Source organism: Aaosphaeria arxii (genome assembly GCF_010015735.1).
Source record: "Aaosphaeria arxii CBS 175.79 unplaced genomic scaffold BU24scaffold_6, whole genome shotgun sequence".
In the NCBI taxonomy this organism is placed as follows: Eukaryota; Fungi; Ascomycota; class Dothideomycetes; order Pleosporales; genus Aaosphaeria; species Aaosphaeria arxii.
In genome coordinates, this window is record NW_022983479.1 from 1,146,168 (window position 1) to 1,168,331 (window position 22,164).

At 49.4% G+C, this 22,164-nt stretch overlaps 9 protein-coding genes across 9 annotated transcripts; 7 read left to right on the forward strand and 2 right to left on the reverse strand.

Annotated features, from left to right (window-relative positions):
• Window positions 1–612: 612 nt before the first annotated feature.
• On the forward strand, window positions 613–1,033 carry BU24DRAFT_464270 (uncharacterized protein; the record flags this gene model as incomplete). Its single annotated transcript, XM_033532192.1, has 3 exons — window positions 613–684; window positions 750–786; window positions 858–1,033. The coding sequence occupies 3 exons, from the start codon at window positions 613–615 to the stop codon at window positions 1,031–1,033; spliced, it is 285 nt and encodes a 94-aa protein (XP_033381833.1).
• Window positions 1,034–3,374: 2,341 nt separating this feature from the next.
• On the forward strand, window positions 3,375–4,273 carry BU24DRAFT_424503 (uncharacterized protein). The gene is made up of 2 exons (XM_033528521.1): window positions 3,375–3,838; window positions 3,905–4,273. The coding sequence occupies exons 1-2, from the start codon at window positions 3,456–3,458 to the stop codon at window positions 3,972–3,974; spliced, it is 453 nt and encodes a 150-aa protein (XP_033381834.1). The 5' UTR covers window positions 3,375–3,455; the 3' UTR covers window positions 3,975–4,273.
• Window positions 4,178–5,180, reverse strand: BU24DRAFT_442549 (40S ribosomal protein S13; the record flags this gene model as incomplete). The annotated part of the gene is made up of 6 exons (XM_033530537.1): window positions 4,178–4,504; window positions 4,555–4,617; window positions 4,669–4,708; window positions 4,831–4,846; window positions 4,907–5,120; window positions 5,176–5,180. The coding sequence occupies 6 exons, from the start codon at window positions 5,178–5,180 to the stop codon at window positions 4,387–4,389; spliced, it is 456 nt and encodes a 151-aa protein (XP_033381835.1). The 3' UTR covers window positions 4,178–4,386.
• Window positions 5,181–7,350: 2,170 nt separating this feature from the next.
• BU24DRAFT_493966 (uncharacterized protein) lies at window positions 7,351–9,463 on the forward strand. The gene is made up of 3 exons (XM_033534004.1): window positions 7,351–7,904; window positions 7,987–8,466; window positions 8,521–9,463. The coding sequence occupies exons 1-3, from the start codon at window positions 7,841–7,843 to the stop codon at window positions 9,297–9,299; spliced, it is 1,323 nt and encodes a 440-aa protein (XP_033381836.1). The 5' UTR covers window positions 7,351–7,840; the 3' UTR covers window positions 9,300–9,463.
• Window positions 9,464–9,662: 199 nt separating this feature from the next.
• On the forward strand, window positions 9,663–11,080 carry BU24DRAFT_424506 (UBC-like protein). Its single transcript, XM_033528522.1, has 4 exons — window positions 9,663–10,106; window positions 10,187–10,198; window positions 10,339–10,491; window positions 10,562–11,080. The coding sequence occupies exons 1-4, from the start codon at window positions 10,080–10,082 to the stop codon at window positions 10,832–10,834; spliced, it is 465 nt and encodes a 154-aa protein (XP_033381837.1). The 5' UTR covers window positions 9,663–10,079; the 3' UTR covers window positions 10,835–11,080.
• Window positions 11,081–11,434: 354 nt separating this feature from the next.
• BU24DRAFT_239258 (heat shock protein-like protein) lies at window positions 11,435–14,520 on the forward strand. The gene is made up of 9 exons (XM_033522262.1): window positions 11,435–11,679; window positions 11,771–11,821; window positions 11,890–12,016; window positions 12,078–12,243; window positions 12,328–12,626; window positions 12,682–12,761; window positions 13,128–13,653; window positions 13,737–14,020; window positions 14,077–14,520. Exons 1-9 carry the CDS (start codon window positions 11,637–11,639, stop codon window positions 14,343–14,345), a joined length of 1,845 nt encoding a protein of 614 aa, XP_033381838.1. The 5' UTR covers window positions 11,435–11,636; the 3' UTR covers window positions 14,346–14,520.
• A 1,132-nt stretch (window positions 14,521–15,652) lies between these two features.
• On the reverse strand, window positions 15,653–16,873 carry BU24DRAFT_483272 (Aldo/keto reductase; the record flags this gene model as incomplete). The annotated part of the gene is made up of 5 exons (XM_033533275.1): window positions 15,653–16,062; window positions 16,133–16,319; window positions 16,371–16,485; window positions 16,553–16,707; window positions 16,760–16,873. 5 exons carry the CDS (start codon window positions 16,871–16,873, stop codon window positions 15,653–15,655), a joined length of 981 nt encoding a protein of 326 aa, XP_033381839.1.
• A 528-nt stretch (window positions 16,874–17,401) lies between these two features.
• Window positions 17,402–18,638, forward strand: BU24DRAFT_372959 (NAD(P)-binding protein). The gene is made up of 4 exons (XM_033524518.1): window positions 17,402–17,660; window positions 17,729–17,815; window positions 17,870–18,025; window positions 18,091–18,638. Exons 1-4 carry the CDS (start codon window positions 17,628–17,630, stop codon window positions 18,625–18,627), a joined length of 813 nt encoding a protein of 270 aa, XP_033381840.1. The 5' UTR covers window positions 17,402–17,627; the 3' UTR covers window positions 18,628–18,638.
• Window positions 18,639–19,504: 866 nt separating this feature from the next.
• BU24DRAFT_483273 (general substrate transporter) lies at window positions 19,505–21,584 on the forward strand (the record flags this gene model as incomplete). The annotated part of the gene is made up of 9 exons (XM_033533276.1): window positions 19,505–19,597; window positions 19,669–19,777; window positions 19,840–20,015; window positions 20,071–20,195; window positions 20,245–20,300; window positions 20,359–20,403; window positions 20,468–20,744; window positions 20,801–21,265; window positions 21,320–21,584. 9 exons carry the CDS (start codon window positions 19,505–19,507, stop codon window positions 21,582–21,584), a joined length of 1,611 nt encoding a protein of 536 aa, XP_033381841.1.
• Window positions 21,585–22,164: the final 580 nt, after the last annotated feature.

Consider the following 22,164-nt stretch of genomic DNA (forward strand, 5'->3'; position numbering starts at 1 on the left):
ATCGCTATAAACGGACCGCTTCTACTCGTAATATCACACACAACATTATATGTCAAACCCTAGTCATACCGTCCATCTGGTCTAGTTTCGGAAGTTCAGCTTGTTATAGAAAGTTGGATAGAAACATAGCTTTGAACCAATGTATGTTTTCTCAGCCATTGTTCTGCTTTAGAGTGTTCAACATCGCAACATCCAGCGCCCTATTTCCGCTATAGTCATATCATAAAAGTCAGATTCAAGTGACTGCTAGCATTTCATTACATTTTAGCTCAATTTCCAAAAGGATAGTCCACTGCGAGGGCAAAGCGTGGAAGCTGCTCTCGCCAGTCCACTAGTCCGTGAAGCCGGTAAATACTGACCTTCCAGACAGAGTTACATGAAATGCAGAGGAAGAAAATCTCAGCCCCATTCGCAATCATCTCACACCGTACATTATCCGGCTTGAAGGGATAATAATGTGATGATGGATGCGAGATCAAAGTGTATATAAAGCAGTAGCTTGTCCCTCTTTTCAAGTCATTGTATTCCAAAGATTCTCTGAACAAGTCCTCCTTCAGTTTACAGTATAACCACACCATACGCCAATCTTCGACCCACCGCTCATTTATCAAAATGAAGACCTTCATCATTGCTCCAATCCTGGCCATGCTCGCCACCAGCGTCATCGCCGACAACTGCAAGCAGGTACGAGACAAGTGCTTTCCTGCTATCAATGTAGAGCAAGAACCGAAGTGGCTAACTCGAGGTAGGGATTGAAGTACTGTGGTTCTTCGCTCCTGAAGAAGGGTAAGTTTGTACCGTCAAAACTACCTATGGGGCGTTGGCATGCAACTGACTGTACCTTTGTGGTATTGCAGGAGACTACAGGGAACAGATTGATCAGGCCTTAGCTGTCGCTGGTCACGCGTCTTGGGATGGCACCAATGTATTGTTTGATTGCCTCGGCGGTCCCAGCGGTGCTATTAAGTTTATCAAGGGCTGCGAAGGTGGCTGCAAGGATAACGGCAAAAACAAGAACGACGCTTGCAAGTGATTCTAAGGCACGGTATAGTCCTAGATGGTGGTGTGGGACGTAAGCAACTTCAGGGCAGCATAATGTAGCGTAGCAGGATAGATGAAGCTGTTCGGGGATAACTTGTATGGGGAAAAGCACTGGGCAGAACATAGATAGTTCGATTAGGGCTGCCGAGAGAGATAGAGGCATTATCCACCTACCGACAGAGGTCCATCGACAGAGGCAAATATCTATTTATCCTACCTATCCACCGATTGCAGGCCGTGCCTGTGATGTTCCCCACTATAGAGGCGTCTATACGCGACAATGTGCATATGTACTGTTGAAATACAGAATCTATCTCATGCATTGCAGGCTCTGAACGCCCAGGTTTCTGTCCATTCACTGGCATCACTTGAATTGACCTGTGATCTCCTATAAACCAGAACTGACTACAGGCATAAACATCTCAATGCATTCATTTCTAACCTACTCGAAACTTCTTGGGTGACGATACAACATCTAATCTTGTTTACCAGGCACTATAGCTAGCGAGTAGCAGGAGCACCATGACGTGGAGGCAGGTTTCCTCTAAGATGCTTTAATGATAGACTTTTGCTGGAGTACGCGAAGGCTACAAAACGCCCTTCTCTTCTCTGCTGAATCATAGATAGACCATTGCATAGACATTGCACCCGTGCTCCAATGGAAACATTAGCTTTGCTCCTGTGCAAGCTTCACCGGCCTGTGTATGAATAGAAAGCTGCGGTTTTGAAGTAGATCATGTATCAATCATTCTTGCTTCCCATCACACGGTTCATACCCTCTGGTTTCTGGCAGTGAATTCCGAATAAGTTGAATGGCCGATAACCCACTTGTTTGGGGGGACGTCAATGGAAGCGCCTTATTCGATCATACCGAGATCCGCTTCACAGGCTTTTCGCACTTGTAACAGTCAGAGAACAGAAGTCGCATGACAGTTCTGAAATGCAGCCCGAGATCGTAACTCTCACGGTTTGGATATGGCCGACTTAAATCCAAGGAGAGTCCGCACTCGCGGCAGTGTCTTGTTATGAAGTCGACCACTACCGCCGGATCATTGTTCTCTTGTCTTTGCCGTATCATCTGCATGAACAGCTGCGCCCCATTTATAAAGGTTCTGAACGTAGGCGCTTCGCACCCCGGAAAAGAGCTCCTTCGTGCGCCTGTCGACTTATTGTGACACCAAGGTCCGATGAGTAGCTGCCAGAGTCCTGTACAGTGGAAAAGGTAATGAAATACCAATTGTTGGTTCACTTGGAGGATTTTAAGTTGAATTTTACGGATCAATAATCGACCAGGCCCAATCGAAAGTAGGATATCTCCCATCTGGTCAGCATCCTCGAAAACGAATGTTGCATGCTTGTAGAGAGAAGGCAGAGCCTCGAACTACGTAGCTCTGGAAGCCATCAATAGTCCAATCGATGACGACTGGGGCAGGCGCATCAACTCCGTGCCATTGGGTTGGCCGCGGAGACCTTTGAATTTGACATGATGGGTGCATTCAAAGACGTATTCATATATCATCTCACGAAGTTCGAGCGGAAGGTTGAAGAGTGAGGGTGCGGCGGCTTTAGCTTGTGACTGGAGAATTTGGGGATACTGACAGTCGCTATATGAGACTTTATTCTGATAGAAGACATGATCACTTACCCTTCTCTTCGTTTGATACCAGCGGTATTCGTCTCTCGCGACTATGTTCTCATATTCTATCATGTTGATTGGCGGCACCCTGAAAACCAATGGCCGAGAACAAATTTGAGCACACGAGGAGCATTCTTTATGTCGACAACCTATTCCTGTCATCTTTCCTTCGTCTGTTTAGACAATTTGATCAATCAAAATTCGAGATGTAGCGTGTCATACACTGGTACGAGCCCGACAAGAGAGGTATGGATGAAGAAACGAAGGATACGTGGTATGAATGGACAGTGGGTAACTCAAATATTGAGATTGAATGTGGAATGAAAGAAATATCACGAATACATTGATGACGCGTAGCTTTGTTTGTGGAGTAAGAAGGTGTCATGTTAACTGACTTATTCGCTGTTTCTTGGTTCGAAGCTATGGTAGTTGCAATGGCTCCAATTAACAGAACAAAAACAGATCAACAGCGCCACCATATCTGAATCCCCTTATATCTATCCCGGTGCTTATCCAAGGTCTAGAATAACTGTATAAAATTCAAAGCAGTCAATTTCAAATCTCCAGAATCCAAAGAGGACGATGTTGAGGACGAAGGGAGACCGATGTCCAATGATAACCGAGACCCAGCCGGCCAATCTCCACACCATCTCCGAACATCAAGCTCCATACTCAATTCACGTCCACCACAACGCGCATTCAACAGCCGCACAGCACACCCTCAAAACCACCACTCGACGCGTCAAATCCCACCTCCAAAACCCTCACATCCTCTCCAATGGCCGATCCATCGCCAAACCCCCCTCCCACGGCGGAGCCCACCCTCAACGGCGAGCCCACCCCAACAACCACAGCACCAGACCTCTCATCCGCACCACCAACCCTCCCCGCCGCAGACATCGAAATGAAAGACTCACCCGAAGTCCAGCAACCCCCAACACCCCACAACCAAACGCCGCAACCTCCCTCCCAGGCGGCGCTCACCCCGCAACCTGCGCCCGTCCAGACCTCAACATCTGCGCGGAACTCTCCCCATCCTAGTTCTGGTCCGCAGGCTCCTCCCACGCATGCGATTCCCCATGGCAGTCCTACGAGGGTTTATCTGAACCAGAATGTCACGCCGCATTTGTTGGAGGCTATGAAGCATTTGATTACGATTGAGTAAGTTTGGATTCGACACGAAATGCGCAAATGTGAAGAGGAAGATTGCTGATTCGTGTGTTTCAGGCCTGAGAAGCCGTTGAAGTGGCTCAGCGAATTTCTCGCGCAGAAGAGTTTGGAGATTGAAGGGCCGTGAGAGGATTGAACGATATAGCATGCATGAGAATATTTCAGAAGTACTACTGGAGCCAGCGGAACGTTGGTTCTAGACTGGTAGGTCGGAGCACAGAGAGAAGCTTTGCTGGGAGTGGATGAAGCAGTATCAAAGTGGACGCACGGCGGAAGGGCAGCGTCTATACATGGGCGCGTACGAGGTCACTGCAAAAGAGATACCCAATGATTGTAGGGAAACGATAAAAGTCACATTTCTTCACGATACAAATAAACACGAGCATTGAAAAGTCAGGGTATGGTGCTTTTATTCATTCCAGCCATGGGCATCCGTTAAGATATAAGTGGCGCTAAAAGCAGGCCAACATCCGTAACCGTGAACTCCATCCAAGCGGTCATCCTCCATCCACTCGAATATCCACAACCTAGTTCGCTGTTTATGCGACGAGGGTGGAGGCGGTGGCGCTCTCGTACCTCCAGGTGGGGGGGAGGACACCGACGGTCTTGTAGTAACGGGAGAGACGGTGGATACGGGACTCAATCAAAATGAGGCGGCTACAAATCGTTAGTTGGTTTCCTTCCGGGTTTTCATAGGATTGACGTACAACTTGGAGTCCTTGTCCTTGCGGTTGGTCGACAAATGCTTGCGGACGGCGACGGCCTTCTTGCTGTGATGGTTGTTAGTGAAGGTCTAGAGATATTCTCAATCTTATACGTACATAAGCATGTAGAGGTCCTCAGGGAGCTGGGGAGCGAGGCCTAAATAGTGCTCTCTGTCAGCTTTGAACTAACAAGAGGCAAGTTTATATAGCGCGACAGATGTCCAATTCAATGGCAGAGCTGCTGACGACTTGCGCTTCAAATGGGGTAAATTATCGTACCGTGGCTCTTCAAGATCTGTGGGCGTTCGTTAGCGAAAATGTCCCATTTCATCCCAATTTTTCAATGTTAACTTACGCGGAGGATCTTGTTACCGGTGACGACCTTGACCTGGGCAACACCGTGGCTGTCACGGAGGACAACACCGATCTGGGAGGGAGTAGCACCCTTCTTGGCCAACTTGCAGATGTGCTCAACAACGGCCTCGGGGGTGGTCTTGAGCCACGACGCGGGCTGGCGAGAGAAAGGGATGGCAGAGGACGATATGCCCTTTCCGTTGGAGTGAAGACGACTGTGGCATTTCGATTAGCATTGATAGAACGGCGCATTCGAAGGGTAATACATACCCCATGGCGAATAAATTTGCTGGAGGTTAGTTGATGAGGACGTGGATAGAGAAGTCTTGAAGTTCTCGGGTGCGATGGAATTCTGAGTGGTTTGTGGGCGAAAACGCACAGACCAGTCTTGGCGGATATCCTGGCCATAAATTTTCGAAATCGAGACGTGACCTCATCTCTTCATCAACAGCAACTTCAAAAGGTACGTTTAACGCTCCCCTCTGTTTTATTTGTTTTATCGTTTGCAATGATGAATTTTTCCAATACATACAATATTTCTGGTACCTCTTATGTCAGCCTCTGCTTGCAGGGGCAATGATCTAAACGGACATCTGACACAACTTCTTCGCATATTCTTTGTTATTCATTGACTTTCGCGATGCATTGCTGACCTGTCAGTAGATTTTAGAGTTTCTCGCTGTCTTTCACGGCCTCGAGGCATACCATTCGCTGGAAGGGCGTCGTCGGAGAACGGGGTTTGGAGAAGATGAATTGAGATCGCTTCATTGACTTGGACGGGTTCTGAAGTCGACATGGGACTGTCGCATGCTCGAAGTGTCGCATGTCTTGCCAGCGCTGGCTGATATGTGATGAAATCTCTTCAGCAATTCGGACCCGACCTCGTCTTGTCGCCTGCCTTCCCTCACTCTTTCTATCTCCCGTTAGAATTTTAGCATATGATACCCCATTTTGCCATACGCCTCTTTACGTAGCTGATAGATTCAATGTCATATTATCTTACGAGTACACCAAAGTCTTCTTGTACACATCTTGCCATCAATCTGTCCAGCGAGTTGTTCCCTCTTGTGAAATGGTGCACTTGAGCTCTACGACTTCATCCACTTTAACATTCTTCAGCTGTGGTGATATCACTTTTATCATCATAGCATTGCTTCGTTCTATCACCATTATCAAATTCTGTCTCCCAGCTCATGATTTTCGCCAGATCGTTAATGTGTGGTAAATACGTTCCTGGGGCGTGCTTCCCTTACCCATAGCAACTTTACCGTGATTTCTTCTACACCGCGACTGCACGAAGACATCAGACCTTCAAGGGACCACAGCATACAAGCATGATCTCTCGCAATCAGGCTTTCAAGACTCTGCAATGAGATACCTCCACTCTTCTGCCTCCTGATGCTCGAAGCCCTCTGTCAGCCGTGCAAGATATTGCGATGCCCTACGCGATGGCGTGTAAAGGGGCCCATGAGGAACTTGATGAAGGGAATCTGTATTTGAGGGCAACCGTGCGCTACTTTGTACATGTACAGTCCAAGTCCAAAAAGTTAAATCAGCGGCAAGGCTATTCGCAGGACGACCGGGAGAAGAGCATATGTATCGTTGGCTGTCAAGCCGTTAGGCAACGCCTGTACGCATCCACATCCACGACCTTGATCTGTGGATGAAATGAGGCCCCCAAACTATCTCTTTCTACAAATTAAAAGAATAGGTGGATGATTCCAACGTTGTCGGGCCACGTCAACGCATCATGAAGGTTTCGTGCCCATGTACTTGGACGGATGAGGTGACGATGTTTACGATACAACGTCGAGATACTTGGATTGAGGTGGAATGATCTGGTTTGATATGCGAGTTCAGGTGTTCGAACGTACTACTCCGTACGTTTGTTGTGTTTACGATACTGTGGGTATGGTGTGTACTGTCACATGGCGATGATGATGACGCTACCTGGTATGGGGCTCGCCCTTTGTATGGGGTAGGTAATATACAATCGCCGCATACGTACTGACCTAACCTTTCAGAACAGAGAGCTGGACAGCAGGCGCAATTGTCATCAACAATAATAGCGAAAAAGGACATGCCTAGGTAATTAAGGCGATTAGGGGTCTCAAGCTCGTGCGAACAGCATTAGGATCGACGTATGGGCCGGAGAAAGCGATGTGTGTGACAAGAACAGTGTAGGCTTGTGAGAGGGAAAACTGGGCCGAGGTACGGAGAATCGAAAGAGGAAGAATTGGGCTGGAGTTGCCATTTCCAATCCATCATTAGTCCAGATCCATCCCATCTGTCCAATCACAGGCCACGATAAAGACAACGGGAACGGATCCGACCGAGGAAGAAAGAAAGGAAGGAACGATGGCGAAAGATTCATCATACACAGCATCCATCCCATTCCACCTACAGGCAGGTGACTGCCATCTTCTGCCTCGTGTAATAGACAAAACTTCTCTTTATCATTAATTCACAGATCTCAACTTCACCTTTTTTTCTTCTTCTTCTTCTTCTTCTAATCTGGACTACTGCAGCCAAACGTGTCTGTTCGCACTTCTTTGTTGGATCGTTTGAGGCACAATAAATCCGAGATTCGGTCAACCCCGCAAACTCGCTTGTCGCTACTCGTACAAGTGCAGCCAACCAGCCAACTTAATTTGCCCTTGAGGGAATCCCCCAGCCGAGCCTCCCCCCAGCGCAGCGCCAGTCCCAGCAACGCCAGTGCCAGTGCCAGTCATAGGCCGTGGCCATATCTACCATCCAAGCCCTTGACCTGTCCGGCCTACCTTTTCCTCTGCCCTTCCCTTGACGTCGACACCCATCCCAACTGCTGTTCCACTTCACATCCATCATCGCAAGTTCGCGTCGCATACACAGTACCAACTAGAACTACACGAAAACCCCTTTAAATCGCCTTGCGCAGGCGCGGTTAGCCATTACCATGGCCTCCGGATCACCACCAAAGCCCTGGGAGACCAGTGGAGGCCAAACCAGTGCCTCGGTTGGTATGTATTCTCATTTCCCGGCATCGCCCAAACTTCCAACCCCGACCCATCGCCGCGACCCTCCAGACTGACATTGATACAGGCCTCACTGGTTCATCTAGCGCTGCTGCGGTACCCACAGCATCGGGAGCGGCACCGCCTCCGTTACCTGAACTGCCAAACGCCCTCAACTCCGTGGCAAACCGCAATGCCACCAACTACTCCACAATGAACGCAAATCGATACGGTTCGCCCTACAGCAGTGGCTATGGAGGCTACAACTCATATTCATCCCCCTACTCGCGGTTAGGTGGCGGCGCCTACGGATCGATGTACGGCGGAGGTTTGGGCGGCATGTACGGAGGCATGGGAGGTATGGGAGGCATGGGGATGGGGATGGGAATGGGTGGCATGTACGGGGGAATGGGCATGCCCGGCGATCCCAACAACCAAAGCCTTACACAGTCCTTCGGCCAGAGCACACAGGCGACCTTCCAGCTGATTGAAGGCATCGTTGGCGCATTTGGTGGATTCGCGCAGATGCTAGAGAGCACATACATGGCGACACACTCGTCCTTCTTTGGTAAGCACCCAATAATCGTGACGTATTGATTCCAGACGTGCTAACGGTAGGCAGCGATGGTATCTGTGGCCGAGCAGTTCGGAAACCTACGACAGACTCTCGGTTCAGTCCTCGGCATCTTCACAATTATGCGATGGATACGGACCGCCATTGCAAAACTCACAGGACGACCCCTACCCGCGTCTTCGGGTGAGCTCACACCAGCAAACTTCGCGGCTTTCTCCGGGCGCAACCCGGACGGCAGCCCCAACCCAAGACCGTCGCGAAAGCCATTCATCATGTTCATGTTGGCTGTCTTCGGTCTCCCCTACTTGATGGGCAAACTCATCAAGGCCCTCGCAAGGACACACGAGGAGGAAGAGAAGAAGAGGATGTTGGAGAACCCACAGGCATACGGCGAACAGCTCGACCCGAACAAGCTCGAGTTTTGCCGATTGCTATACGATTTCACCCCTGATACAAACATGAACTCTGTACAGGGTCTTGACCTTGCAGTCAAGAAGGGCGACATGGTTGCTGTTCTCAGCAAGACAGACCCAATGGGCAACGCATCAGAGTGGTGGCGATGCCGCGCACGAGATGGCAGGATGGGCTATCTCCCAGGTGTCTATCTGGAAGTAATCCAGCGACGACAACCTGCCGCTATCACTAGCGGCAGCCAGGCCGGCAGCCCTGCCGGCAGCAGAACCCAAACCATGACAAACACCAGTTTGGCCAACAGCCAAGCGGCAACACTTGTAAACGCAAAGCAGCCCGAGAAGGCCCCCGAGGTGAAGGGCAAGGCGGGTGACATGGGAGTCGAGAGCTTTCAGAAGGGCGCGTTCTACTCATGAGTTTTCATAACCATCTTTACATCATCCACGGCGTACCTTTTTCTTTCTTGTGATATACTTGGGGGCTTTTCATTCACTGTCATCATTTTCGATGGGCTATTTTCTATGTAGGATTCTGGACAAAAGCTTCGCTATGGCGTGCGCATTTGCGACGGGTGCTCGGCGGACAACGCACCTTTGGTACATAACCAATCAATCGATGAGAATTGACATACCAACGACATGCTCTTTGATACTGTTTGTACATGTATGAGTGAAATATGAGATTCTTTACCTTAACAGACCGTAATCATAATCACGTGTGAATACTTTTTGGGAAATAAATCCATGGGTCGACAGTCTTGGAATTGACTGACGTTCGCTGGCCTATGTTCCTCTAAGCTCGGGAGCTCCATCGCCTACCAAGCAAGGAACCTCCAGTGTACGACCACTGCATCCTATTTTAAGATTATACTTTTCGCAGGGCCATATTGGACTACATATTTCGACATCCTCCTGTTCTATCCTTTCTAGCGGATTGCGATTGTAATCTCGTTTGTTTGTGCCTACTTGATTGAGTGTTCCCCGCTATCGACGTGGTTCGCCGTCTGTTCGCCAGGCTTGCACCTCCACACCACCTACCTATCTCTACGTCTGCCTTAAATCAAGCCCAAAGAGCGAGCCAGCGACTGCCAATTCTACCCACGAGTTCAAGATACCTCTCCGCTTCTATACCCACCTGGCGACTATCACGGAACATAAACCCTCGAGGCAGGAAAGCTCGAAGGAAAGGCAGCAAAGATGTTTGCGACGAAGCGGTTACAAAAGGTATGTTGGAAGCTATACCCTGCCCTGTAGATTCGTTTTTAAGTCTTGTAGAGCTTACAGACTGACTCTGTGATCCCTAGGAACTGATCAAGGTACGATATACATCTGCGCCATACTCCTGCTCTAGTCGAGTCCTCGGTCTCCCGTTACCTCCTCATCGACGTTCTACGATTCCTCCACAACACACAATGTCTTGTATATGGTTCGATTTGGCTAACTGTGGCATGGACAGTTGAACGAGAAATTACCCCCAGGAATAACCCTCGTCAAGGCCGACGACCTGAAAGAATGGCTCATGGACATCCAAGTCATGGACGACAACCCAATCTACAAGGATGAAACCTATAGATTGAAATTTACTTTCAGCGGCAACTACCCCATCGAGGTACACTTCCCCTTTCTATGTAGTAACATCTATCCCAAAGACATTCGCTGATTCGGACAATACAATCCAGGCTCCAGAAGTCGTCTTCACACCCGTCCAAACGCCCTCACGGCCGATTCCCCTACACCCACACATCTACAGCAACGGTATCATCTGTCTCGACATGCTTGCCCGGGAAGGTTGGTCACCGGTGCACAACGTGGAGAGCGTGTGTGTCAGCCTGCAATCCATGTTGACAAGCAACACGAAGCGCGAGAGACCAGAGGGAGATGACAAGTTCGTCAAGTACAACACCAGGAGGCCGAAAGACATTAACTTCGTCTTTCACGACAACGGTGTGTAAGGCTGATCACGAAGGTACGATGGCACACCTGCTGTGATGGCGCGCGCGATAACAGCGGATGGGGGACATGCAGATCAAGAGCAATAAAGAGGCACTAACGAATTCATGTGGAGTTTGGGTACTGCTGTACATTTCTCCTTTTGCATGGTGGGAATCATGGCGTTTCATGTGATGTTTTATAGGGTCGTAGCATACATATCTTGTCGATAGAGAGACTCCATGGCTTATTACAACGATTTCCCTTATACCCAACTAGATACCCAACATATATGTGATGAATTGCTGGCATGACATGGATCACTTATCAGATAGCGAGCGCATAATTCAGTTTCGATGAGCATTAGGATTTTGACATATGCAGACATAAAGAAAGCATTATTTGGCCCCTCCAGTTGCATACACGTCCAAACTAAACGGTTCGAGGCGAAAGGCGGGGCACGAATATTCGAATCCTCACATCTGACAGCCCTTTGAACGCCATTGACCGGCTCAACAAGATCTCTCGAAACGTTGAAACCGTTGCAGAAGAATTCACTAGTCCAATCCTCGGGAGGCGAAGTGTATGAAAAGAATTTCTTGCAGGCGCTTGCGCTACAACTACGGCTCCGGCAGTCCTGCCCTACCACTCCTACCCTTTCCCCTCGGCCTGGGTTAACTTAGTCGCCGGGCTGAAGCGCCAAGATTTCGTTGGATTTTTCGCGCTATCCTCACAAAAAGTTCGCCCACTTCGCCCACCGCCTTCAACCCTCCATCCTCCCCCACAACACTCTCTCTCAATCAGTCCTTTTCACACAACGACATCATGAGTGACGAAGTTTACGAGGGTGCCATTGGCATCGATCTTGGTACGTTTCTCTGGAATCAGAATGACAATATTTTTTTGTTGTTCTGGTCCGCCGGAATTTTTCGATCATCATCGCTAACGAGCACAAATAGGCACAACCTACTCTTGCGTTGCCAACTACGAGGGCACCAATGTCGAGATCAGTACGAATCCCCTTTCCTTTGCGACAATGCGAATCGCCTTTGGCTAATTTTTTCTCCCCGTTTTACAGTCGCCAACGAGCAGGGTAGCTTCACCACCCCTTCATTCGTTTCTTTCACCAGCGAGGAGCGCTTGATCGGTGAGGCCGCAAAGAACCAAGCCGCCATGAACCCCGAGAACACCGTTTTCGATGTCAAGTAAGACCGCCTACAACTGCATGGAAAATTTTTCGAGCGACATTGGTGCTGACTTTTGTAGGCGATTGATTGGTCGCAGGTTCGACGACGAGACCGTCAAGAAGGACGTTCAGTCGTGGCCCTTCAAGGTCGTCGACCAGGGCGGCAACCCCGTCGTCGAGGTTGAGTACTTGGGTGAGACCAAGACTTTCTCCCCCCAGGAGATCTCCGCCATGGTCCTCGTCAAGGTACGTTCTTTTTCCCTCTCAAATTCCGCCCCCCCAAAAGTTACCCCGCGCAACGGACCGGACACTGACATAAAGAAAATTTAGATGAAGGAAGTTGCCGAGACCAAGCTCGGAAAGAAGGTTGAGAAGGCAGTCATCACCGTCCCCGCCTACTTCAACGACAACCAGCGTCAGGCTACCAAGGACGCCGGTGCCATCGCCGGCCTCAACGTCCTCCGTATCATCAACGAGCCCACCGCCGCTGCCATCGCCTACGGTCTCGGTTCCGGCAAGTCTGAGAAGGAGAGGAACGTCCTCATCTACGACTTGGGTGGTGGTACTTTCGATGTCTCCCTCCTCCACATCCAGGGCGGTGTCTTCACCGTCAAGGCTACTGCCGGAGAGTAAGTCTTTTTTTGATAACAACGCAAAATAGGATTCATAACTGACACACTTCAGCACCCATTTGGGTGGCCAAGACTTCGATACCAACCTCCTTGATCATTTCAAGAAGGAGTTCCAGAAGAAGACCAAGAAGGGTGAGTAATTTTTCCTGTCTCCGGTTTTTCACTGCCTTCAGACATGCACTGCCAATGCGATGTCTGGACACCCAATACTTCATTTTATGGACTACAACTCCCTTTGGAACCATTTCGTTGCTTTACAGCATAAGAAGGTGGAGCGAACAAAAGGAGTTGTGCAGTTTCTGCAAAGTTCGAGATGTTGTATCTGCTCATCTCATTATGCGGACTACAACTATCCTTGCAACCATTTCTCTCTGCTTTAGAGCATAAGAGCTTGGGGGCGACCACAGGGAGCTATGCAGTTTCTGCGAGGTCCGAGATGTTGCAATCATCTGCATATCTCATGACATGCTTACTTTACAAATTCTAACTGGAACACAGACCTCTCCAGCGATGCTCGTGCCCTTCGCCGTCTCCGAACTGCTTGCGAGCGTGCCAAGCGTACTCTCTCCAACGCTACCCAGACCACCGTTGAGATCGACTCTCTCTTCGATGGCGAGGACTTCAACTCCAACATCACCCGTGCCCGTTTCGAGGACTTGAACGCCAAGGCCTTCAACGGCACCATCCAGCCCGTCGAGCAGGTCCTCAAGGATGCCTCTCTCGACAAGTCCAAGGTTGACGAGATCGTCCTCGTTGGTGGCTCCACCCGTATCCCCAGGATACAGAAGCTCCTTTCCGACTTCTTCAACGGCAAGAAGCTCGAGAAGAGCATCAACCCCGATGAGGCCGTCGCCTACGGTGCTGCCGTCCAGGCCGGTATCCTCTCCGGAAGGGCCACCTCCGCCGACACCGCTGACCTTTTGCTCCTCGATGTCGTCCCTCTCTCCCTCGGTGTCGCCATGGAGGGTAACATCTTCGCTCCCGTCGTTCCCCGTGGTTCTACCGTCCCTACTTTGAAGAAGAGGTTCGTATTTTCCAGTTTATCAATCTGCTTAATCCCCAAGCCCGATTTTGTCCAATGGGTTTAGAGGCTAACAACCATTTCAGGACTTTCACCACTGTCCAGGACTCCCAGACCACCGTTCAGTTCCCCGTCTACCAGGGTGAGCGTGTCAACTGCGAGGACAACACCTCTCTCGGAGAGTTCACTCTTGCTCCCATCCCTCCCATGAAGGCTGGTGATGCCGTCCTCGAGGTCGTCTTCGAGGTCGATGTCAACGGTATCCTCAAGGTCACCGCCACCGAGAAGACCTCCGGCCGCAGCGCCAACATCACCATCTCCAACTCCGTTGGTAAGCTCTCATCCACTGAGATCGAGGACATGATCAACGGTAAGTCTAAATGAATGACCCACTACACATCTGGGCTGTGACTAACGACGCAACAGACGCCGCCAAGTTCAAGACCAGCGACGAGGCCTTCAGCAAGAAGTTCGAGTCCAGGCAGCAGCTTGAGACCTACATCTCCCGCGTTGAGGAGATGGTCTCCGACCCCACCACCTCCATCAGGCTCAAGCGTGGCCAGAAGGAGAAGATCGAGTCCGCTCTCAGCGACGCCATGGCCCAGCTCGAGATCGAGGACGCCCCCGCCGAGGACCTCAAGAAGAAGGAGCTCGCTCTCAAGAGGGTCGTCACCAAGGCCTTCGCCACCCGCTAAATGTCTTCCATCCAATTCAAATGTTTGGTGCGGGTTGCGGCTGGTGCTGGTTGGTTGCTAAGTGAATGCCCGAGGGGTTTTGCGTTTTCTCAGGCGTGAAATGGGACACAAAAAAACTGGTGTAGTTTTACAAAATGAACGCCGCCGGGGTAGTGCTGGATTGTCAATGATTCCCTTTTGCGGCATTTTTCGATAGACTTGGAGCTCAAATATTCTCTCTCTCTCTCTCTCTCATTCTCGTCCCTCTCCTTATGTGGTCATGTCTTTTCCTTTTTTCCTCTTTCCTCGGAAACGTTTATCCTACTTCCAGCACGAGGTCGACAAAAAACGGCAAGCAGAACGATACTTATTCACGAAGCAAAATGAGTTACAATCCTGTCTTCTTTTGAGGAAAACAAAAAACACTTGGTCTTTTGTAATGTCTGGGTGAATTCGAGCGGAGGTGGAAGGAGATGAGGGTTCAAACATCCTGTAGTTAGTGTAGCCAGACGCAAGACTGCAGTCCGCCGCCAAAGAACGACTATGAATGACGGAAAGAAAACAAAGAATGCGATGACGAGGGGGGAAAGAATGAAAAGCTTTTTTACAATCAAGGTCTTTGGTTACTTGTGATGTGTTGTCTTCGTGTCAAACTCTTGTTCATGGATGGATAAATCATTCACTCAATGATTCGCTCTATCAAGTCTAAAACCTCACTGACTAGTATACCCTTCCCACCATTCAAATCACTGCGCCCGACACTCCTAATACAACCATCTTAACAACCCATCACGACTACCACTCAACCGTCTAACCGTTTGAATGAACCCCTTCCCCTTCCCCGTGTACACGAACGCGCACACATATCCATCCCACTCCCGCCAACCTCCTCCGCACTACGTGTTCCACAGCTACCCTCTTCCCCCAAACGACACAGAAGTCCGGGAAGACTGATTGGTTCGGTCTGCGTGGTAGCCTAGGTGATTGCATCTCGTATATTCTTAGCCTGCGTGCCGTTCGGCATTGGATAAGTGTTTCATGGTGGCGAGTTCGATTCTTCCTTGCGTCAGTGAGGGGAGAGGGTGTTGAGGATATTGAGGAGTATTGAGGAGGATGGGGTACTGTCTGCACGCAGTGCAATATAAGGTCATATGGATGATGTATACATTTGATCGCACAAGAGGTAACTCATTCTTTTCTTTGGTGAAAGACTCTACAAGCGGATTCTGGTTGTTGACATTCTGTGCATTTTATTCGTTGTATTTAGCGTTAGTTGGCAATAGTCTATGTTAATATCATGACCACCAGCCGGGACTGACAGTTTCCGTCTATGTGAAAAGCCTGAGCGGCTTGCCAGGAAGATACACACCCGGATCATTAAAATGCAGCCCCATATCCAACTCCGCAATAGCATCCAGCTCCCTCTGCTCCAGATCAAACCCCACGACATCCAGATTCTCCGCCATCCTGTCCGTGCGATTACTCTTCGGGATCACACAGATACCTCGCTGCGTCGCCCAGCGCAGCAGAACCTGTCCCACAGACCTGTTATACTTCCTCGCAAGATCGATAATCAAGGGTTGCTCGAACAGCGACGGCGTCTGCGCCGCCTTCGTAGGGAAAGTCTTCGGCAGCTCGAGGAACGACTGCGGTCCGAATGACGAGTACCCCGTCACCAACATGCCCTGGTCTTTACAGAAATCAACCAAGTTGCGCTGCACGAGGTAGGGGTGGTGTTCTATACACACACCCGCGTTAGCATTTCGCGCCGTCACCAAAGAAATAGAGATTCTGCCAGTCAATCTTACCAATCTGAAGCATACACGGATTCACCTTCGCGTACGTGAAGATATCGAGAATAGCCTGCGAATTGAAATTCGACACACCGATGTTCCTGACGAGTCCCGTTGCGTGCACGGCTTCCAGGGCTTCCCATGTGTCGCGGATGGGCGTGCGCTCGAGGCGGACCTGTGAGTGCCCGTCGTAGTACCAGCCCTGGAAAGACACGGGTTAGAGGGATTGTAAGGGGAGGGGTGGGAAACGTACGCGCGTGCAGGAAGGGTTGTATTCTAAGGCGACGGGGAAGTGGATTAGGTAGAGGTCGATGTACGAGAGTCCCCAGTCGGCGACTTGTTGTTTTGCGACTTCGATGGCGCGGTCTCTGGGGTATGGTTAGTACACCGTAAAAGATGTATGTACATGGGTATATGGGGGTGATATGGACTGACTTCTTGTGGCAGGTGTTCCACAGTTTCGTTGTCACGAAGATGTCCTTGCGTTCGACGAGACCTTCGTCGATGGCTCGACGAATACCTTCTCCTGCTTCCTTCTCGTTGCCGTAATCGTATGCTCCGTCAAAGAGACGATATCCAGCTTTTATAGCCTGTCATTAAAGTCAGTGGAGTTGTTGTAACGACGTTGGATGGACTACATACATTGTACACCAAGTCCGCAGCAGCTTCTGGGGCTACTTTCCACAAGCCGAATCCGACCTGGGGGATCTTCTGGCCGGAGCCAGGGAGAGTGAGGTATGGAGTGTTAGGAGACATTGTGTTCGATGAAGGACAGACTGAGAATCGTACTTTGAGCAGTTGAATGTTCTAAGTCAAGGTCCTTATACTCTACATCGCCCTGAACCATTCAAGCAAACATGAATTGACAAGTACATAGCCCCGCGTTAGCTACCCCCTAACCATGTCACAATGCCCTCAAGTCTGGACCGTCACTGGCACTCCATCCAGCCTCAACATCGGCTCCAGCGCTTACAGCATCCTCTCGACTTATATCCCCTCGATCCAGCCATCCCATGCGCTCAAGCGCTTAAATCTACCCCGTAAAGCTCAATCCCCACCGGTTCCGAGACCCATAATCCGGGGCGATCACACATGCCAATGTTGCAGTCGCCGCTTGTGGATGCCAGTATGGTGTCTCGTCCGCTTGGCTTGCAATGTAATGCTAGGGCGCTCGGCACGAGTTTGGGCATAAAAACTCGGCACGAGAGTTTAGTGCAAGAGAGTCAGTCTAGTACGACAACGACAGTTCACCTAGTTTAGTGTGATGCCCACCACCCAACAAGGGTTCTCCACAGTGTTTGGGGATCGATCGCACATGCATGCGTTTTACTTTTTGCTGACAAACGTATGAAGAAGAATTTCGGATCGTAGTACAGTGGTCTTGGTTAAATAAATATCAAGGATTCAGGACCTGTCATTTTGTTTCTCCCCCAACGGTTATTACTTTTCGTCAAAGTACGCGAAGGGACAAAACAAAACAATTATTGCAGCTTTTAGAAATAACGACAACATGACTTCCATCAAAGGACAGACTGCCCTGATTGTACGCTATTCCTTCCCCAGCTTCTGGCTGTGGCGTTAAATTATTGCAAACTGACATTGTTTCCGCAGACAGGCGCATCGATGGGCATCGGTGAAGCGATCGCCCTTAAGCTCGCTGAGCACGGTGTAAACCTCGCTCTGGTTTCAAGGAGCAAGGTGAGTAGACCATAATCGCGAGAGTTAGGTTTTAAACTAAAGCGCATCGTACAGGACAAACTTGAGTCTGTACGCAAGTCGATTGCCGACAAAGGGTTCGGAGTCAAGATATCGGTTCACGCGGTCGACATCCAGAACTACGTAGATGTCGACAAGGCCGTAGCGGATGCGATCTCACAGCTTGGTGAAATCGACATCCTCATCAACAACGTAGGTTTTATCCGCAAACAAGTTGTGCAGCATAAGAAGCAGAGCTAAAATGTATGTGACTCCAGGCCGGACTCGCCCTCGGAGCCCCCGCAAGGTTCTGGGAACTTCCCATCGAGCAAATCGACCAGATGGCCGGCACAAACATCAACGGTATAATGTACATGAGCCACTCCATCATCCGCCGCAGCATGTGGCCGCGTAAAAAGGGCGTCATCATCAACGTATCCTCCGTCACGGGTCTCGAATGCCCGCCCTTCGATGGCGAAGCTGTATATCACGCTTCCAAAGCGTTCCTCGAGGGTTTCAGCAATAGTTTGCGCATGGAGACTTCCGGCGCGAACATCAAGGTTTTGACCCTCCGGCCTGGCTGTGTGGTGACGAATTTTCATCTCCAGAGAGTTAAGTACGATCAGAGTGCAATGGATGAGTTTTTGCAGGGTTATGAACCGCTGGTCGCGGAGGATTTGGCGGATACGGTTGTGTATATGCTGAGTCTGCCGGAGAGGATCTCGATCAAGGGGTTGGATTGCGTGCCTACGGCTCAGAGAGCGTTAACGCGGTTTGATCGGGAGTGGAACTCGCGTCAGGAGAAGAAGGATTGAGTAGTTCGGAGAATCTATGTATAGAAATAGAATAAAACAACTTTGTCAATTTTGTATTCAACAACGTAGTTGTAAGTGAAATGCTCAGTAAGGAGATTCTCGACATAGAGAACATGAGAGCCGTGCGAAGCTAGATCGTAGAATCCATGACTTGCAACACGTTTATTCAATGAAATGCCATGAACATCAGTAGTAGAATGAAACAGAGCTGCATCACGCGGGCGAGGAAACTCCAGGTTTGATTGTGTGCTAGACTTCAATACTCAGAGGCTTCAAGAAGCGCAACCTTTGTCAATGACAAGACGATGCCATCGCCACTACCAATTTTCCATGGAATGCCAATATCATGCATGAAATGCAAAAACGGCGGTTACAGATGCTGTTGCTGGAAATCCTTTGCGCGACTTGCATTGTACGAGATAGCATCGTGCGCATAATGATGAGCACTCAACCTGACAAAAACAATCACTGACGCCTAGGATTGCCCATATAGGACACAAGTAGCGACTATATTCCCCGGTTAGCACCAAAGATCGCTTCACTACTCCATTCGAATTAAGCTCAATCTTTGGCAATCGAACATGCCCCACGGGGCAGTGTGCGAGCTGTGGGGTTGGTGAGGGGGAGTCCATGGCTTTGGCTTGGAATCGTCCAGACTATTTTAGCCCGCACCATTTTTGAGCGCTTTCATGCTCTGTTAGAAGTCTAGACAGACAGAGCCCATGGTTTGTATTTCTTATATTAAGTACTGGATTGAATCCTTCAGAAACACCAGGACTTCACTCAACAGTTTCTGAACAATCGCAACGCACTTCTATCTGTTGTAATACAAGATTGTGCACGTCTGCATCCACCGTACCCAACACTCACCGCCAAAATGAGATTGCTACGAACGCGTCGGTATGGCTTCATCAGGCCAGGAAACTTCGTGGTTAGCTGCGTCGCGGTTGCTGCGGGTTTTGGTATGCTTGTAAGTTTGCAATTCGGATGAAGTATGCGCACTGCGTGTATCAAGGAGACATGACTGACGCAAGCTCACAGCTTCTTGGGTATGATCAAGGTGTAATGGCTGGCCTTATTGGCTCCGAAGGAACTCCCTTCAGCAATACATTTGACAATCCGGACGCGACATCTCTTGGATTGATGGTGGGTAAGTATTCTTTTCGTAAACCATTGTCGAGGCGAGCGAGAATCTCAAGCTAATTGATGCAGCTATCTACGAAATTGGCTGCTTCGCTGGAGCAGTCTTCTCATTCATCTGGGGTGAGACGTTTAGCCGACGCACCTGCATCTTCATTGGAGTGTTTATAATGTGCATTGGTGCAACCCTACAGACTGTGGCTCATTCTATGCCACAACTGATTGCAGGCCGTATCATAACTGGGTTGGTATGTCAAGTTTCAATCCAAGTCGTAGAGCCATGAATCTGATTAGGAGTGACAGGGAAACGGCCTCAACTTTTCTGCAATTCCCACTTGGGCATCTGAGATCTCGGGCCATGAGGACAGAGGAAGAGTGGCAGCTTTTAATGGATGGCTGATCATTTGGGGTGTCGTTATTGCTTACTGGTATGTGGCATTCGCGAGGAAACTGACGACAATTACTGAAGTTCTACAGGGTGGACTATGGCTGCGCAACGTACACAACGGACATGCAATTCCGGTTTCCCATCGGTAAGTCTCGGACAAGCTCTCCATAGAAGAATTGTTGAATACTGACATTGCTGCTTAGCTTTGCAGATGCTATTCGGTTTGATCATGGCGGCCATGGTAATTTGTAAGTCTTGGTCTGCATTCAGATATACCGGCATACATACTAACATTACTGCTTTTCTTCATAGTCTTGCCCGAATCTCCACGATGGCTCATTTCCAGAGGATACGATACGGAAGCGAGGGAGGTCTTGGAATGGATCACTCCACGGGTCAAAAACACGAGCGAAGCGCAGCACGCCACAACCGTCGAGGCCATGCATCAGAACATTATAGTTACCCGCGAAGCTGAAAGAGCGGCCGAAGGAGAGTTCTCTTATGCAGAGTTGCTTCATGGCGGGGAAATGCAGAACTGGAGACGTATGGCGCTTTGCGCAGGTGTCATGGCTTGCCAACAATTGAGCGGGTAGGTGATACTTCATCTAGTTGTGAGAACATTGCTGACCTGTTATGTTAAAACAGCATCAATCTCCTCACATACTACATTTCATACGTCCTCGAAAACTCGGTCGGTCTAGACAGACACACATCACTCCTCATGGGGGGCTTCAACGGTCTTGAATATTTAGTGGCATCTGCGATCCCTATCTGGACCATTGAAAAGTTCGGCCGCCGTAAGCTTCTTCTTTTCAGCGCATCTGGACAAACGATTTCGATGACAATCCTTGCCGGAGCGATCTGGTACGTTACAAACAGACCCGACGGAAGTGCTAGCTACGGAATGGGAATTCTGGCTGTCTTTTGTTTCTTTCTGTTCAACACATGCTACGCACAAGGATTCCTGGCCATTCCATTCTTCTACCCTGCGGAAATTACAACTCTGCGGACTCGAAGCAAGGGTGTCTCGATATCGGTGATGAGCAACTGGCTTTTCACTTTCTTGGTAGTCATGATCACGCCAATCTGCACGGCGAGCATCGGTTGGAAGTAAGTGTCTCGCTATGACTGATATTGGCCAATTCGCTGACAAAACAACTTTAGAACATATGTTATCTTCGCCGTACTGAATATCTCCTTCATCCCGTTCATCTACTTCTTCTTCCCAGAAACCGCAGGCTTGTCTCTCGAGGCTCTCGACTCTGTCTTCGACCACTCAGGGCGAGTCACCCGCGGCGTTCTCGATAAACAGCACCGGAAGCAGATGTTGGCGATTTCTTCGACAGCCGCGGTTGAAGAAAGGACCCAGGAGATTCACAACCTCAAGACAATGGCAAGCGCTGAGGTCGAGTGTACGGAAACAGCCTAAGTATCAAGTAAAGATGGTCCGCAAAGGCTGATTTGTTTGATTGAGAGGCCATGCTGAAGGTGCAGTGAATACGATGGAGGTAAAAGCAAAATGTCGGTAGACTATTTTTTAGAAGGTTGTTTTGGGATATGTAGCAGTGGCGATTTAGTTGACTGATACATTTGGGGTGGAAATCTGTGTCAATAGGATTCATATCATTTAAACGCAATCTAGTGTTCTTCTTGTGATTTATGCTTCTTTAGTGTCGACAACCTTTATGGTGCCACCGTATTTCCGTATTCCATCACCGTTGCCAATTGGCCAACATGTGTTCGTCACCTTAGTACGCCGGCGCTATACTGAACCTAGCTATAAATCCAACAAGTGGAAAAGTAGTGAACGGGACCCATCCCTCATTAGGGTTGAGAAGATTCCGCCTCGAATTTTAGAGCATTTCAAATTGAAGACTTGATCGGATTCGCATTACTATAAGTGCAATTAGCGCAGAAGCCGCATCGATCAACATGGCAAGTCGTTACGCTTCGGCTGGTATCGAAGCGAATTCACTTCTGCATCATACAATTTCGATGGTGAGTTTGTA